Source organism: Haematobia irritans, chromosome 1, assembly GCF_050003625.1.
Source record: "Haematobia irritans isolate KBUSLIRL chromosome 1, ASM5000362v1, whole genome shotgun sequence".
Taxonomy (NCBI): Eukaryota; Metazoa; Arthropoda; class Insecta; order Diptera; family Muscidae; genus Haematobia; species Haematobia irritans.
Window position 1 is genome coordinate 8258796 of NC_134397.1, and position 14876 is coordinate 8273671.

The following is a 14876-nucleotide window of genomic DNA, read 5'->3' on the forward strand; positions in this document are numbered from 1 at the left end:
TTTTTTGTCAATTTTAGTTATGTCTAAGATTTTATTTAAGAGTTAAAAACAAAAACACTCAAATCTAATTTACTATTCAAATTAAACTTTGTAATCGCTTTATTCATCATTTTAAGCGATATTTGATATTTTGAACTCTTATGCTGTTTGTGATGAAATCTATTCTAATTGGTTATCCTTGGTGAATCAACAGTTACGCTATTGTTTTTGTTGTGATGGTAAAATTAATGATGACCAAAGCAAAACTTTTTAATCTTAGTAAATTGGATTAAGTCCTTTCAAAAGGTACTTCTACCACAACGTAACTCGTACAGCAAAGCAAATATTATTTCTGCTTTTTATCCAACTAACCAAAATACACACAGAAAAAGGAAAAAATGATAATTAAAAACTTCCAACATGCTAACCAGTGTCAACAGATAAAAGTTTTGGAATCATTCTCCCAGCATTGAGTCAAATGCAGTTTTTCTCTTTCTCCTTTATGTCGACACATACACAGTCTCACAGAAGTTTACATTCGGTTAAAGAATTTATATTTTCTTTAAATTATCAAATTTTAAAAAATTTGCTTATATATCCTTTAGTTTTAGTCAATTAATTTGAAAAACAAAGTATTTGTTAATTTTCAAGAAAATTTGTTTGATGTGGGTTATAAACAACAACAAGAAACATGTTTAGTTAAGAGGTAAAAAACGCAAGGGTATGTTAACTTATGTGAGACTGTGTACGTACGTATGTATATTTGTTATATCTTGCCAAGGGAACTCTTAATTTCCTATTCCTATTGTTCATTTTTGTCCTTCCACAAGTGAGTTACTCAGTCCATATCCATTTGCATGGATGCTGGTAGAAGTCGGAAGAAAAACAAAACAAAAAACTTCACTGTCAATTGAGTTTGCACATAGATACTGTTGCCAATTGCGACTCTCTGTTAGAACTGACCAAAGGTTACTAAGCTTAACAGATTTCTGGTTATTAAATGCACTTTGTCCTGATTAGTGATGATGTTTTAGTTTTTGGTTGCAAGGGTCTCTTTGTCCTCTCGGCTTATCGGAAACTTAATATGGGGTTGCATAGTAAAACTAAAGGGGTTGGGAACTTCATATTTGGTTGGATGAGTTCTCCCTATTGTATGACTTACTATATCATAAACTAAACTCATAATGGCGTATGACTTTGGATAAATATGAATCGAAAGTTATACTATCTTTAGAATATATTCCAATATGAATTACCAAGAAAGCATACAAGTATCAGGAACATTTGCCCCGAAAAGGGACAAGCACTCATTTCCAATGATAATTGATTACTTCCTGAAAGGCGCGGCAACCTGCGATCCACCGTTAGCGTGTTGGACAAGTGTAAAATACTTAACAAATTTCCCAGTATTATTGATTGGTGATATTTTGTTTGAATTTTTTATTGTAAAGTAGTCGTGGCCCCGAACAAATGTTAGGTTAGGTAGGTATAGTGGCAGCTCGCTATTTTTAGCCTCATTAGACTATTTAATTTAATTGCATTACTCTATGAAAGCAACAGAGTAGATGATAACCTAAAACAGGGGACTTTTTAGTTTATTGTGATACCACAAGGAGGTCAATATCGGGAGATCGTTCTATATGGAGGTTATACCAAAACATGGACCGGTACACAAAACACTCGACACACCTCTATGTGGAACTAAAAAATGTCTAGACTTTGAATTTCAGGTCAATCGGATGGAAATTAGGATTTCTAACAGCCGAAGAAGTCAAATCGGGAATCGGTATATATAGAGCTATACCGAAAACATGGACCCAAACACGCTACACTAGGTTAGGTTAGGTGGCAGCCCGATATTTCAGGCTCACTTAGACTATTCAGTCCATTGTGATACCACAGTGGTGAGCTTCTCCTTTATCACTGAGTGCTGCCCGATTCCATGTTTAGCTCAATGACAAGGGACCTCCTTGTTACAGCCGTGTCTTTACGATGAAACCACTTAGAGAAGCTTTGAAACACTGAGAAATGTTACCAGCATTGCTGAGACAAAATATTCCAATGCTGAAAGAGTTTTTAGTGTTTAGTCGAAACTGGGATAGAACCTATATGACCTTTTGTATGTAAATAAGGCAGGAATGCTAACTATTGCACCACGGTCGTTCCGTTAGTTAATGTAAGCTTCTATATGCTCAGGACCGACGTCAATTCCACAAATTTTAAAACTACAGTTACAATTGGACGGTTATAGCTAGATTTTCCAAGATTTTTATCATCTACATCCTATTCTATGACGGTATCAAGAGGGAAATATTCGAAAAACATCGGTGGGGACTATATTTAATAACGTACTCAAAAAAAAAAAAAAATATGTCTCGAAAGCAAAGTCCACAGACGTAGGAAGACGGGAAATTGGCTACTGAGCACATCAAACCATTTACGGTGTTAGGTCCATACTTTTCGCTTATCGAACCAAGCGCTTATACGACAAGTATTGACATAGCATTAAAATGCAAATAAATAGAAATTAAGTGCAGGAAATAAATTTCCATATAGGGGAAAATGTATTTTGTTTGTTGTTGCCTAAAATTTAACATTGTTTCATTAAGAAAATTAAGTTTTTCTTTTAAATAATAAAAACGAAAAACAAATAAAAAATTACAAAAATGTATGGAACTAACACCATCAATGCAAAATTTGATTGAAATCGGTTCAGATTTAGATATAGCTCCCATATATATCTTTCGCCCGATATGGACTAATATGGTTCTAATAGCCAGAGTTTTGGCCCAATTTGGTTGAAATTTTGCACAGGGAGTAGATTTAGCATTGTAGCTATGCGTGCCAAATTTGGTTGAAATCGGTTCATATTTAGTTATAGCTCCCATATATATATTTTTCTGATTTCGACAAAAATGGTCAAAATACCAACATTTTCTTTGTAAAATCGCCACTGCTTAGTCGAAAAGTTGTAAAAATGACTCTAATTTTCTGAAACTTCTAATACATATATGTCGAGCGATAAATCACAAATAAACTTTTGCGAAGTTTCCTTAAAATTGCTTCAGATTTAAATGTTTCCCATATTTTTTTACTAAAACATTGTGTTAAATTTTGAGTCTATAGATTTTGTAGAAGTCTATCAAATTCTGTCCAGATCGAGTGATATTTAAATGTATGTATTTGGGACAAACCTTTATATATAGCCCCAAACACATTTGACGGATCGAAAATTTAGATCTATAAAGTGGTGCAGGGTATAATATAGTCGGCCCCGCCCGACTTTAGACTTTCCTTATATATACAATTTTCCATTTTGAAAATTCATCTGTTTTCCCATCCATAATAAAAGTAATTAACAAATATCTGCACACATCGGAGTAATATAAACAATAGTTTTTTTTTATTCTAAGTGCAAATATCATATTGATACACGTCAAATGAATAAAGAGATAAGCAAACGATTAAGAAATTTGGAAAATTTTAGGAATTTTTCCAATGTCTGAATCAAAATGTATGTTACGTATATAAAGAATGTTAATTTACATTTCTATTTCTTCTTTTCCATTTCACCATCATGTACGCCACCGTGGCATGGAATAAGGATTATGAGAAAGCGCCATCTACCGTGGACAGACAAACAACTGTGCTGTGAATGAACTTGTGACGCCTATATCTTTCTTGTTCCGTGTACGGAAAATAAACAAAATAATTGTGAATGAACATGAAAAATATTCTCAAATACATAAATAAAAATTCATTTGTGTATTGCCGCAAGAACATTTGCACTAGTGTTGTAAATTTTGATTACTTTTGACTACTCGTTACTTTTCAATTGAGTACTCGTTACTACTCGTTACTTTTGTAAAATAATTAAAAAAGACATTGTGGGCACTTTTTAATAATATCTTCCTCTTTTTTAAATTTAAAAACAGTATAGAAAAGCAAATTACATTATCCAGTTTTATTCTAGTGTTATAAAATGTGTTGTAGATATATGGGTCTCGTTAGAAAAAGATTTTCACCAATCATTCAAATATTTAGAGCCAATTTCGTATTCACTATTTGGAATTTTTTTCGTCAGGGTTCTCTGAAAACAATTGGATTGAACCAGCTGAAGTCAACGACATTATTATTCATACTATTCGCATGAGACGTGATCCATGTGATGCTTTAAATTATAGCTCCCACCTACACCCAATGCAAATTTTTTCAAATGCAAACGTTTTTAAGAAATCAGATAAATTTTTCACTTTGTTCAAAGGTGAAGCCATATATCCTTTTCGTGTTATTTTAACTGATAAAACGATTTTCGAAAACTTCAATTAATATTTTCCAAGAAGTCAAGAATTTTACTTCCAAACCGCCAACTTACTTACCGTCAGAAGAAAAAAACTGGCATTGAAGATATTGAGTACTCTTTTACTAGTAACGAGTACTCAAAAAATTAGTCAGTAACGAGTACTTGTAATCAAATACTCGTTACTTTCCCAACACTAATTTGCACAAGAAACCTACAAAAACAGGAAATGCCAATTAAAGCAGCCCTAATTGATTTAAGTGGAACATTGCATGTTGAAGATCAACCTACGCCGGACGCTGTCAATGCCCTCAAAAGGTTAGATAATATTCGAGAATATGGAATGAAAAGAAATTAATACTATATATTATTTGGCAGGTTGCGGGAATCTGGAATTCTTATAAAGTTTGTTACTAATACCACCAAGGAATCTAGGCAGACTTTATTAAATCGCCTAAGGGATATAGGCTTTAAGCTGGAGAAGGAAGAAATTCACAGTTCATTGAGCGCAGCTGTGGAATATGTCAAGAGGGAAAAGCTAAATCCGTTTTACTTGGTTAGTAAAGATGCCCGAACAGACTTTCCAGAAAATGATGATCAAAAGCCTTTGGATGCGGTAGCAGTAGGCTTGGCGCCGGAAGAGTTTCACTATGAAAATCTAAATAAGGCTTTCAAGTGAGTGACCTATGGAATAAATTAGCATGGAGTTTGCTAATATTCATTAAATTTTTTAACCAACATTATTTTTAGTATTCTGTTAAGCAACAAAAACCACAGGCTAATTGCTATCCATGAAGGAAAGTATTATAAAAGAAAAGATGGCCTAGCCTTGGGACCCGGATGTTTTGTAAAAGGCCTAGAATACTCAACTGGAACCAAATCAATATTAATTGGCAAACCAAATGAGTATTTCTTTAAAAGTGCTCTTATTGGAAATGACATTGCTGTGGAGGATTGTGTTATGATAGGCGATGTAAGTGTTCTGGTTTATAGTTTAATATTCTTTTCAATTTGAATGTTATTTTATAGGACACCAAAGATGATATTATGGGAGCCATGAATGTTGGTCTTAAAGGAATTCAAGTTAAAACAGGAAAATATTTGCCAGATGTTGTAGCAGAGCCTCCACCTACTGTAATGGTGGAAAACTTTTCAGAGGCTGTTAATTGGATTTTGGAAAATAAATGAGCTAATCATTTAGGAACTGAAATATTCTATTTTTAAACGTTAAATATGAAAGTTCAAACAAAAACAAATGATGCTATTTATGTTATATCGGACTGAAGCTTTAAACAAGCAATAAAAATGCATACTTTTATTAATACCAAGAATTTTTATTTAGTAAAGAAATCCACCATATCATACATAATTATAGTGTCTAGGGATATCACAATGGACTGAATAGTTTAAGTGAGGCTGGAACTTAATCGGGCTGACACTTTAACCTAGCTAGGGTCTTTTTGGCTATCACTAAGGATTACATTGAAACATGGACTCAATGGTTTTCAAAGCATTAACAGACAATAGCTTATATCCATTGAACCGTGGTATAGTGATAACAAACCGAACCAATATATATTGTTTTGGTCTAAGTACAAGTATAATTATTAGAAATTATTATTCGAAATTGTAATTATTAGAAAATAATCTATGGAAGATTTCATTTAATAAAAACTTGAAATATTTAAGTCCAAATAAAAATAAATTTTATTTTTATAATAATAAACATGAATTTATTTACATAATAAAAACATACTTAATTTATCGAAGACGTTTGTTTTTGCAAGATATCATCTCCATACAAGGCTGTTATGGCAACTAAACGTGAATCCAAATAACTGTGCTCAATTTCACAACGTTTGCCTGGTCCAGCTAAACGAATAATTTGTTTTATATTCGAATTGCGAGGCAAAAATAAGGCCACATTATCCGATACAAGGCGTGCAACGTCCACTAATTCCGAAGCTTTAACCGGCAATAGAAACTTTTCAATATCATAATCCTTTTTGTTCTTATATTTAGGTCCACCCCATGGGGGACTAAGAAATACAACATCTGCCTTTAATTTTCCTCCCGAAGCCAGCTGAAGAAAATCACCCAAAATGAACTCAATCTTATGCGAGACATTATAGATTTTGGCATTATGTTTGGCCATTTCAAGTTTTACGGGATCTATATCAATTGCTATGACCTTTTCACAAGTTAAAGCAAATTGTATGGCATTGCCTCCGCTACCACAAAATCCATCTACCATGATGGTGGTCTTTAAACGATCCGCCAAATGCTTCGCTACTTTTTCGGGAGTTACCGAGAACCAACTCTCACGGTCAAGACGTATACCCTCATCGAAACGGGAAAACAAACTGAATCGTTTACGCCAGTATTTGAGTAGTCCCTTTTCCTCCAATATGAATGAAGGGACATTCTTCAATTTTCGATTTTTCTTTTTGCTTTTTGGTGTTTTTGCAATTACTTTGTTGTCAATACCATGTAGATTGATTGTATCAGATGATGGGGAACTGTTCTCTTCCATTTCTGATTCGCTTGATGCGTTTTCAATATCCGATTCAGAAAAAAAGTTGCTAAAATGTAGATTTTTGTTTGGTTTCTTAGATTTTTTACTAGAATTCTGCGGTCGTCCCCCAAAAGATGTTGGTAGTCCCATTAATTTCAATTGGTCTAATTCTTCACTTAGCTGTGCATAATCCGTTGTAGAGTAAGTATTCTCTTCCTGTTCTTCGGCTTCTTCTTCTTGTATAGGTAAAATTTGCTCAAATGCGTTTTTAAAATCTATGAAATAATTATAGAAAATTGTGGTATAGATAAGATATTGTTCTATGTAGATTTCTTCTTTATGTTGATCCCATAGCTCGTCCCACGATGGAATGTAAATTTCTTGATTACGCTTTGAGTTTGAGGTGGTAACTATATCAGCGGAAGTTTCATGTCCTTCTTCCTGTGGGTTGATTTCATTTAGATCATCATTATTGTCATCTTTAACCCCTTCGTTGTCACCCTTATCCAAATAATCTTTGTATTTCTCATTCCAAGTTTGTAATACAATTTGCTCCCCTTCTTTTTGCCAATATGCCTCCCAATTTTCCTGTTGCTTCCTATCAAAATCTTCTTGAAATTCATTTATCCACAATGTATGGTCAACATTTTCATCGAGGATTTGGGTAAAGTAGAAAAATTGTGGTTCTTTTGTTTTAGTTTCAATAAAATACTGTGTCATTATTTGGCAGCCCTCTTTATGGTCGTATTATCATAGTCCAAGATATGTATAGACGTCTCTAGTCAGTTCACAGTGCGTTTATTTGTCTGCACAAGGTAGATTTTTCTTCTGAAAAAAATTATTTTTAATTTTTCTTCGCTTTCTTCCTTTGAAAAAAAAAATGGTTCTAATTAGGTGTTATTGCTTGTTCAAGCATACGCATTTCCAGGAAACGAGATATCAAGTCACTAACTCGATTAATCTGGTTCACGTACCAAACCTTTATAGCCGCCTTATAGTGTTTTTTAAAATAATTTAGCAGTTTTTCTTTGTCCTCTGTCTTGGAAACTAATTGTAATTGCTCTACCACTCCTCGGGAGGTTAGTGCTACTTCTTGATTTGTTGCGTTTAGATTTAAAAGAATGAGTTCTCCTAAAATTTCAACATATTTACCATGTTCCAGTGTAGGGTGTGCATTAGGCAATGTTTGAAGGTATAGTTTTATTGTGCCTTCTGGCAACGAATACTCTCTGAAAAATAAATGTTATATAAAGCTTTAGAATTAATATATTATATAATATATAGCTTTTCTAAATGAGTCCTATAGGAAATATGTAAGGGCTTTCCAAATTCATGAATGAACAATAATCTTCAAAAAGTATATTTCACCATCAATCGGAGGTTGGTCTGATTATTATATTACAAATTTTCAGCACTTTTTACTCCTTACTTACTCGGGAAGATTACTTATAGGCACATTCTCCAGGAAAAAGTCAAATGTTGAGGTCTTTTGCACTCGCCCAATTACACGGCATTTTCCACAATGCAACTGCCTATAATCGTCTTCGAGTATTATTTCCTCTACCAGCAAGAATTTATGGAAATTACAATATGTAGGCAGGCGTGTTTCAAAATCTCTTCCGTCGGCATGCAATTCCTCCTCTAAAGACATTGATTCCCGTCGAAACTAGTTTGTTTACAAAAGACAAAATCCATTCACAATAAGCGATTGCATAAAAATCGATTATATACAAGTTATCGATTATTGAGTATTTAAGTGGTAAGGTAGAGGCATAAGCAGCGTTGCCATTTTGGTCCGATCAGACCAAAATTGACCCAAAAGATTTCTAACTTTTAAATGTGGTTCATTTTCATTCGGTCAAATTTATAAATTTTTTGAAGCATTTAAAATTATTCTCACGTAGTCAATAGTATCTATGCACTGAAAAAAATGTTGGCGTCAAGCTGAAGACTCATTTCTCTGATATAAAGTTTGTTTTCTAGTCCAAAAGTCGGAGATATTTTTAACACTTTATTTTAAGTCGTTTCTTACTTGAAACATAAAACATTTTTCCCATGTAGTCGAGACTTAATTTGGAAATTTAAGTAGTGGCTCAGACGTTTTTAATGGACATTAATAGCACATGAAGAAAACAGCTGGAATAATTAATACAATTTGTTTCCTAGAATCAAGTACGCAAAACTCAAATTTACAAGTGTATTGTAACGTAAATGTGTCCTTACTTCAATTCGCCGCTTCTTTGGCTCAGAATCAATACTAAAATCATTATTGTACAGACGAACTATTATAATCTCTCTAGAAGTAAAATCGTCACTGTTGTTGTCTCTAAGTCGACAGTTTAAGTCAACTTTTTGTAATATTGAATTTCGACTTTTGATGTGAACTAAAATTTACTTTAAAATTCGACCTTTTCAATTGTCTATTTTTTTTTTCAAATTTTAAAAAAGTTTAAAAGTCGACGTTTTGATTCCTAGTTAGGTTAGGTGGCAGCCCGAATCATCAGGCTCACTTAGACTATTCAGTCCATTGTGATAACACAGTGGTGAACTTCTCTCTTATTACTGAGTACTGCTCGATTCCATGTTAAGCTCAATGACAAGGGACCTCTTTTTTATAGCCGAGTCCAAACCATTGCACCACGGTAGCTCCCAACCATGATTCCTGTGACAACCGCTAAATCATATCATTCCTTTCTGGTTTACTTAACGTTTTTAATAAAAACACTATGTACAATAATATATTATATAGAGTTTGGGGGACATTGCGTAGGATTTATGGGACCAACTTATTTTTGCCTCTTCCGGTTAAAATTAAATTGGCTCATGCTCTATTGATGACCCTAGTATTATATGGTCTTGAAGTTGTTTCTGGAACTATCTTGCAACATTTTTCTAAGTTGAAGCGCATTGTCAATGTGATTGTACGCTTTGTATATAATGTAAGGCGTAGAACTTCCATTTCTGCATATGTAGTACGATTCCTTGGATGTTCGTTTAGGAGATTTGTTGATTATCGCAATATCCTATTGTTTTATAACATCATCCACACTTCTAGACCTTTAGATTTGGTTTCTACTTTTACCTTTTCGCGTTCTACTAGAAATGTTCAGATATTTATTCCTCGTATAAGGAGGAATATTTATGCTAGATCTTTTGTGGTCAGAATAGCTCGGTGTTGGAATCGATTGCCTCTAGAACTACGCATTTTTTCTCATTGTAATAACGCATTTCGTCTCAAACTCATGGAATATATGGCTAGTGCTACCTAAACTGTAAGGTTCTTGGACGATTTGCGTCTCATCTATTGCATACACACTTGGTATATTCTATGTAACTCCTATGTATTTTTAAGTTATTGATTTTATGTTGACTTGCACTGTATATGGGACCAATTTCCACTTATTTCATCGCTATTTTAATAGTCACTACTACTCTTGCGGCTGGGGAGCCAATTAAATTAGTTTCTTCTTAGTTTAAGATATTAACTTGTTTACATTATATCGATGGCTCAGTATTTTTGTTATGATGTAATATATTTTTATAGGCCTCTATTGGCTTTGTATTACAGAATTTTTGAATAAATAAATATATAAATAAATAATAAAGGGTGATTCTTTTGAGGTTAGGATTTTCATGCATTAGTATTTGACAGATCACGTGGGATTTCAGACATGGTGTCAAAGAGAAAGATGCTCAGTATGCTTTGACATTTCATCATGAATAGCCGAACGATCTGCCACAACGTCGAATTTTCAGTGAATGGGCCCTAGAAAAGTTGGCAGAAAATCCGCTTTTTTATCGACAAATTTTGTTCAGCGATGAGGCTCATTTCTGGTTGAATGGCTACGTAAATAAGCAAAATTGCCGCATTTGGAGTGAAGAGCAACCAGAAGCCGTTCAAGAACTGCCCATGCATCCCGAAAAATGCACTGTTTGGTGTGGTTTGTACGCTGGTGGAATCATTGGACCGTATTTTTTCAAAGATGCTGTTGGACGCAACGTTACGGTGAATGGCGATCGCTATCGTTCGATGCTAACAAACTTTTTGTTGCCAAAAATGGAAGAACTGAACTTGGTTGACATGTGGTTTCAACAAGATGGCGCTACATGCCACACAGCTCGCGATTCTATGGCCATTTTGAGGGAAAACTTCGGAGAACAATTCATCTCAAGAAATGGACCGGTAAGTTGGCCACCAAGATCATGCGATTTGACGCCTTTAGACTATTTTTTGTGGCAAGTCTAAAGTCTACAGAAATAAGCCAGCAACTATTCCAGCTTTGGAAGACAACATTTCCGAAGAAATTCGGGCTATTCCGGCCGAAATGCTCGAAAAAGTTGCCCAAAATTGGACTTTCCGAATGGACCACCTAAGACGCAGCCGCGGTCAACATTTAAATGAAATTATCTTCAAAAAGTAAATGTCATGGACCAATCTAACGTTTCAAATGAAGAACCGATGAGATTTTGCAAATTTTATGCGTTTTTTTTTTTTTAAAAGTTATCAAGCTCTTAACAAATCACCCTTTATATTACTTTTTAAGGTATTTTCTTCGAAATTGGAAATTTGGTCCGCTGGAGGGAATTTTGGTCCGATTTTGGAAAAAATAAATTTTCGTTGTGGCCACTCTGGGCATAAGCAAAATTATTAGAATTGCATCATTCGCATACGTAGTGTTTTCAAGTTTTACGGGAAGTCTCTCATTACCTTCGTTCGAGTACCCGATCATTATCACCATTTTTTATTTTAAATTCCAAAAAGTCTTACAAATAATAACAATATAGAAAGCAGCTTTAATAAATGGCCATTTGATCAGATTTGCTGTATAATAGCACAACCTTGTATTTACAAAGTGATGTGGCAACCATTTGATGACCGGTAAATATTGTATGTGCCACTTTATGGATTAACGCTCCAAGTAAACCAAGAAGAAGAAGAATAAATAGTTGCTTGTGTGACTAAAAAATATATCGTACAGTTAAAATTAACAATTAACATAGAATTTAAAACATGTCGTTCATGAATCCCGTGGATATGGTAGAGGAGGATGCTGCCGATTTGCAGTTTCCGAAAGGTAAGATAAATATCTGTAGGATTTTTTGCAAGCGCCTTTTCCATAGTTTTAAGACTTGAAACCATGCCTATAATCCTATCCGGGCACCGGAGTAAGGATTCAATAAAATAGTTTATTTTCAGTTTCTCGTCCACATTTCAAGAAACATAAACGAAAAGTAATTAATGCAGAGATGGACAAAGACACACGGTATACAGTGGCCACTTACGACCCAGAATACATGCAAAGATTATTAGAACAACATGAACATAATTCCCAAGCTTTCACTTCAAATGCCCGCAGTAGCTGTAATCAAAACAACTCCCCACAGTGTGCGTCATGTCACTGCAATCTCCAGGAACCTTTTATTCGTTGCGCAGATTGTGATGAAGAATTCAGTATGTGCCTTCAATGCTTTGCTAAGGGGCGAGAAATCAGACAACATAAAAACTATCATGCTTATATCATCGTAAAAGATGATATACAAATATTCCCAGGTTCAGGGTCATGGACAGCAAAGGATGAACGCATACTTCTACAAACTTTACGGACACAAGGCTATGGTAATTGGGATGCCATCGCCAAAGCTCTTCAATATCGCCACGATGCTTCGCAGTGTAGGCAGCATTATCACGATAACTATTTCGGAGGTGTATTTGAACGACTTTTGGGTCTTCAGCATGCATCTCAAGCCTATACACGCCAATGCACACCATATGTAGTGAAAATGCGTTCTATGGACCCGCCGCGTTATGATGATATCTCTTCGATACAATTTAAAAATATGGCTGGTTATCGGTGTGCCCGTGGAGATTTTGATACGCCATACGATGTGACAGCAGAAAGTTTTCTTACAACAATACAAGAGGAGGAGGAACGAATGAAAGACACCATCGAGGATGACATGGAAGATGAAGCTACTAATGCATGTGTTGATGAACTAAAATGTGCCTTAGTTAACGCCTACAATCATCGTTTGAAGTAAGTACCATTAGTATACATAGTAAGTATTGCTCATTGCAAATAGTTTAGAAAAATCGAAATTTCTAAGCTATTTTTAAACTTTTCAATGTCTCTGATATCATAAAATATAGAAAATGTATGGCCAAGTGGTCGTAGTTGAGCGCCGTTTTGCTCGAAATCTCTTGTCTCTATAGGTAAAAATTGAGACTGGCGATTTCCATAAGAAATTCATGGAAATTCGGTTCATGGTGTTGTTTAGGAAATTCTGTTTTTTAGTCAAAAAGAATTAAATTTATGGCTATAAAATATTTCTTTTACAGAGAACGCCACAGACGCTATAGAATAATGCGGGATCATGGCCTTATAATGGCCAATCGCACAATGAGCTGGATAACCAAATATGCTGAAGCCTTGCGTTCTGAATCTAATTGCAAAAGGTTCTTGGCTTTTATGCAGCTTTGTAAACCACTGGAATTCGATTTATTAATGGAGGGTCTGAAATATTTCAGTGATGTACAAAAAGCTATATTTCGGTAAGTGCAGAAAAAGCTAACAACAAAATCTTACTAATACTCTTTCCATACAGCCTTTACGAATTAAGGCAAAATGGTGTACGAACAATGATTGGTGGTTCGTTGTATTTCAAATTGAAAAAGAAGAGATTACATGAACAACGGGAACGTCTTAGAAATGAACGAGTTTTACACCAATACGATTGGCGAAAATTGATACCGTCAGAATCTCATGTCATAAGTGATGATATTGGGACATATTTTTTGGCCCCTACATTGAATCCTTTGCCTCGTAAGAAAGCTGGACCTATGGATGTTTTTGGTAATAGAAAAACAAATTCTACCTTTAGAAATTATAAATATACTTCTTTGCTCATTTATTTTATAGGTCTTCCTGGATTTGCCAAACTCAATGATGATGAACGTCAATTGTGTAGTGTTGTTCGCATAGTACCTCAATCTTTTTTGGATTATAAAAATATTCTTATTGCTGAGAATGCTAAAGTTGGTCACATACGTTTAGCCGACGCTAGGAGGCTCATAAAAATTGATGTTAATAAAACTAGACAAATTTACGATTTCCTACTAGAGCATGGCCATATAAATAAACCAAATTCATAGAATCCCTTACAAATTTATATTTTTTGTTTTGTGGAAAGGCGCTTGTTTAAATGTCCGTATTGGTAAAAAAATTAAATTTATTAAATGTCTGCTTTTTATTTTTACGTTTAAAGAGTTTGAAAATGCTGAAACACTTTTGATATCCGAAGTCCACATGTTATTAGATCACCGAAAAAGGCAAAATGAATCAGCAGATGAGGAGCAAGAATTCTCTGAAGTTTTTATGAAAACTTATGCCTATACAGATAGTTTTCGAAAATTCAAAAATAAAGAAACCATTGCCGCCGTTAGAAGGTATTTCCTTATATTTGTATATCTTCAAAAAAAAATTAAAATGAAATTAATTTTTATTTTCAGTTTATTAATGCAAAAGAAATTGCATAAATTTGAATTGGCTGCCTTGGGTAATTTGTGTCCTGAAGCCCCAGAAGAAGCTAAAGCATTAATACCCTCTTTGGAGGGTCGTTTTGAGGATGAAGAATTACGGCAAATACTGGATGATATTTGTACTAAACGCAGTTTACAATATTAGTGTTCCTTTTCTCCTTTACTTGTATTTTGTTTTGTACAATAGACGATAGTGAATCACATTATTATGGGATGCAGCATTTAAAAATAATATATATTCATAATTTTTGAGACTAACAATGATTTAAACAAAGAACAACATCAATAGTTTCTCTCTCTTCGACAATTCCAAATAGAATAGATATCAATCAACAATATATACAACAGTACTACGAAGTTCAAAAGGGAAGCAACTCAAATATTTCGAAGACCAATTGAATAAAAAGAAAATGAGAGTGCATGAAGAAGAAATTCCGGTCAAACTTTGTCAATAACAAATTCTGGCGACAAATGAAATAAGTGTAAGTTGCAAAGTGTATATACTTGTTACTATGTAGAAATTTCTATATATGCGCGTTAGATGT

The 14876-nt window shown here is 34.1% G+C and overlaps 3 protein-coding genes across 6 annotated transcripts; 2 read left to right on the top strand and 1 right to left on the bottom strand.

Annotated features, from left to right (window-relative positions):
* Positions 1–3733: 3733 nt before the first annotated feature.
* LOC142220170 (haloacid dehalogenase-like hydrolase domain-containing protein 2) lies at positions 3734–5601 on the top strand. The gene is made up of 5 exons (XM_075289155.1): positions 3734–3760; positions 4479–4597; positions 4658–4954; positions 5030–5252; positions 5309–5601. The coding sequence occupies exons 2-5, from the start codon at positions 4509–4511 to the stop codon at positions 5465–5467; spliced, it is 768 nt and encodes a 255-aa protein (XP_075145270.1). The 5' UTR covers positions 3734–3760; positions 4479–4508; the 3' UTR covers positions 5468–5601.
* Positions 5602–5962: 361 nt separating this feature from the next.
* Positions 5963–8477, bottom strand: LOC142220169 (uncharacterized). 3 transcript variants are annotated; one of them, XM_075289153.1, is made up of 3 exons: positions 8228–8477; positions 7947–8023; positions 5963–7069 (listed from the first exon to the last, which is right to left on the bottom strand). In XM_075289153.1, the coding sequence occupies exons 1-3, from the start codon at positions 8443–8445 to the stop codon at positions 6036–6038; spliced, it is 1329 nt and encodes a 442-aa protein (XP_075145268.1). In that variant the 5' UTR covers positions 8446–8477; the 3' UTR covers positions 5963–6035. The 3 variants fall into 3 exon arrangements, with proteins under 3 accessions (XP_075145268.1, XP_075145267.1, XP_075145266.1); XM_075289152.1 differs by lacking the exon at positions 8228–8477 and having other exon boundaries at positions 5963–7622; XM_075289151.1 differs by lacking the exons at positions 7947–8023; positions 8228–8477 and adding an exon at positions 7769–7906 and having other exon boundaries at positions 5963–7622.
* Positions 8478–11597: 3120 nt separating this feature from the next.
* Positions 11598–14611, top strand: LOC142220172 (DNA-directed RNA polymerase II subunit Rpb4). Of its 2 annotated transcripts, XM_075289158.1 has the most exons (5): positions 11598–11869; positions 11992–12829; positions 13132–13344; positions 13398–13645; positions 13712–13957. In XM_075289158.1, the coding sequence occupies exons 1-5, from the start codon at positions 11806–11808 to the stop codon at positions 13942–13944; spliced, it is 1596 nt and encodes a 531-aa protein (XP_075145273.1). In that variant the 5' UTR covers positions 11598–11805; the 3' UTR covers positions 13945–13957. The 2 variants fall into 2 exon arrangements, with proteins under 2 accessions (XP_075145273.1, XP_075145274.1); XM_075289159.1 differs by lacking the exons at positions 11992–12829; positions 13132–13344; positions 13398–13645; positions 13712–13957 and adding exons at positions 14058–14238; positions 14302–14611 and having other exon boundaries at positions 11706–11869.
* The last annotated feature ends 265 nt before the right edge of the window (positions 14612–14876 follow it).

Coding starts and splice junctions, on each gene's coding strand:
- LOC142220170 (XM_075289155.1), top strand. CDS start 4,509: ATGCCAATTAAAGCAGCCCTAATTGATTTAAGTGGAACATTGCATGTT. Junction 4,598..4,657: donor GCTGTCAATGCCCTCAAAAG/GTTAGATAATAT, acceptor ATTATTTGGCAG/GTTGCGGGAATCTGGAATTC. Junction 4,955..5,029: donor AATCTAAATAAGGCTTTCAA/GTGAGTGACCTA, acceptor CATTATTTTTAG/TATTCTGTTAAGCAACAAAA.
- LOC142220169 (XM_075289152.1), bottom strand. CDS start 7,514: ATGACACAGTATTTTATTGAAACTAAAACAAAAGAACCACAATTTTTC.
- LOC142220172 (XM_075289158.1), top strand. CDS start 11,806: ATGTCGTTCATGAATCCCGTGGATATGGTAGAGGAGGATGCTGCCGAT. Junction 11,870..11,991: donor CGATTTGCAGTTTCCGAAAG/GTAAGATAAATA, acceptor GTTTATTTTCAG/TTTCTCGTCCACATTTCAAG. Junction 13,646..13,711: donor TGGACCTATGGATGTTTTTG/GTAATAGAAAAA, acceptor TTTATTTTATAG/GTCTTCCTGGATTTGCCAAA.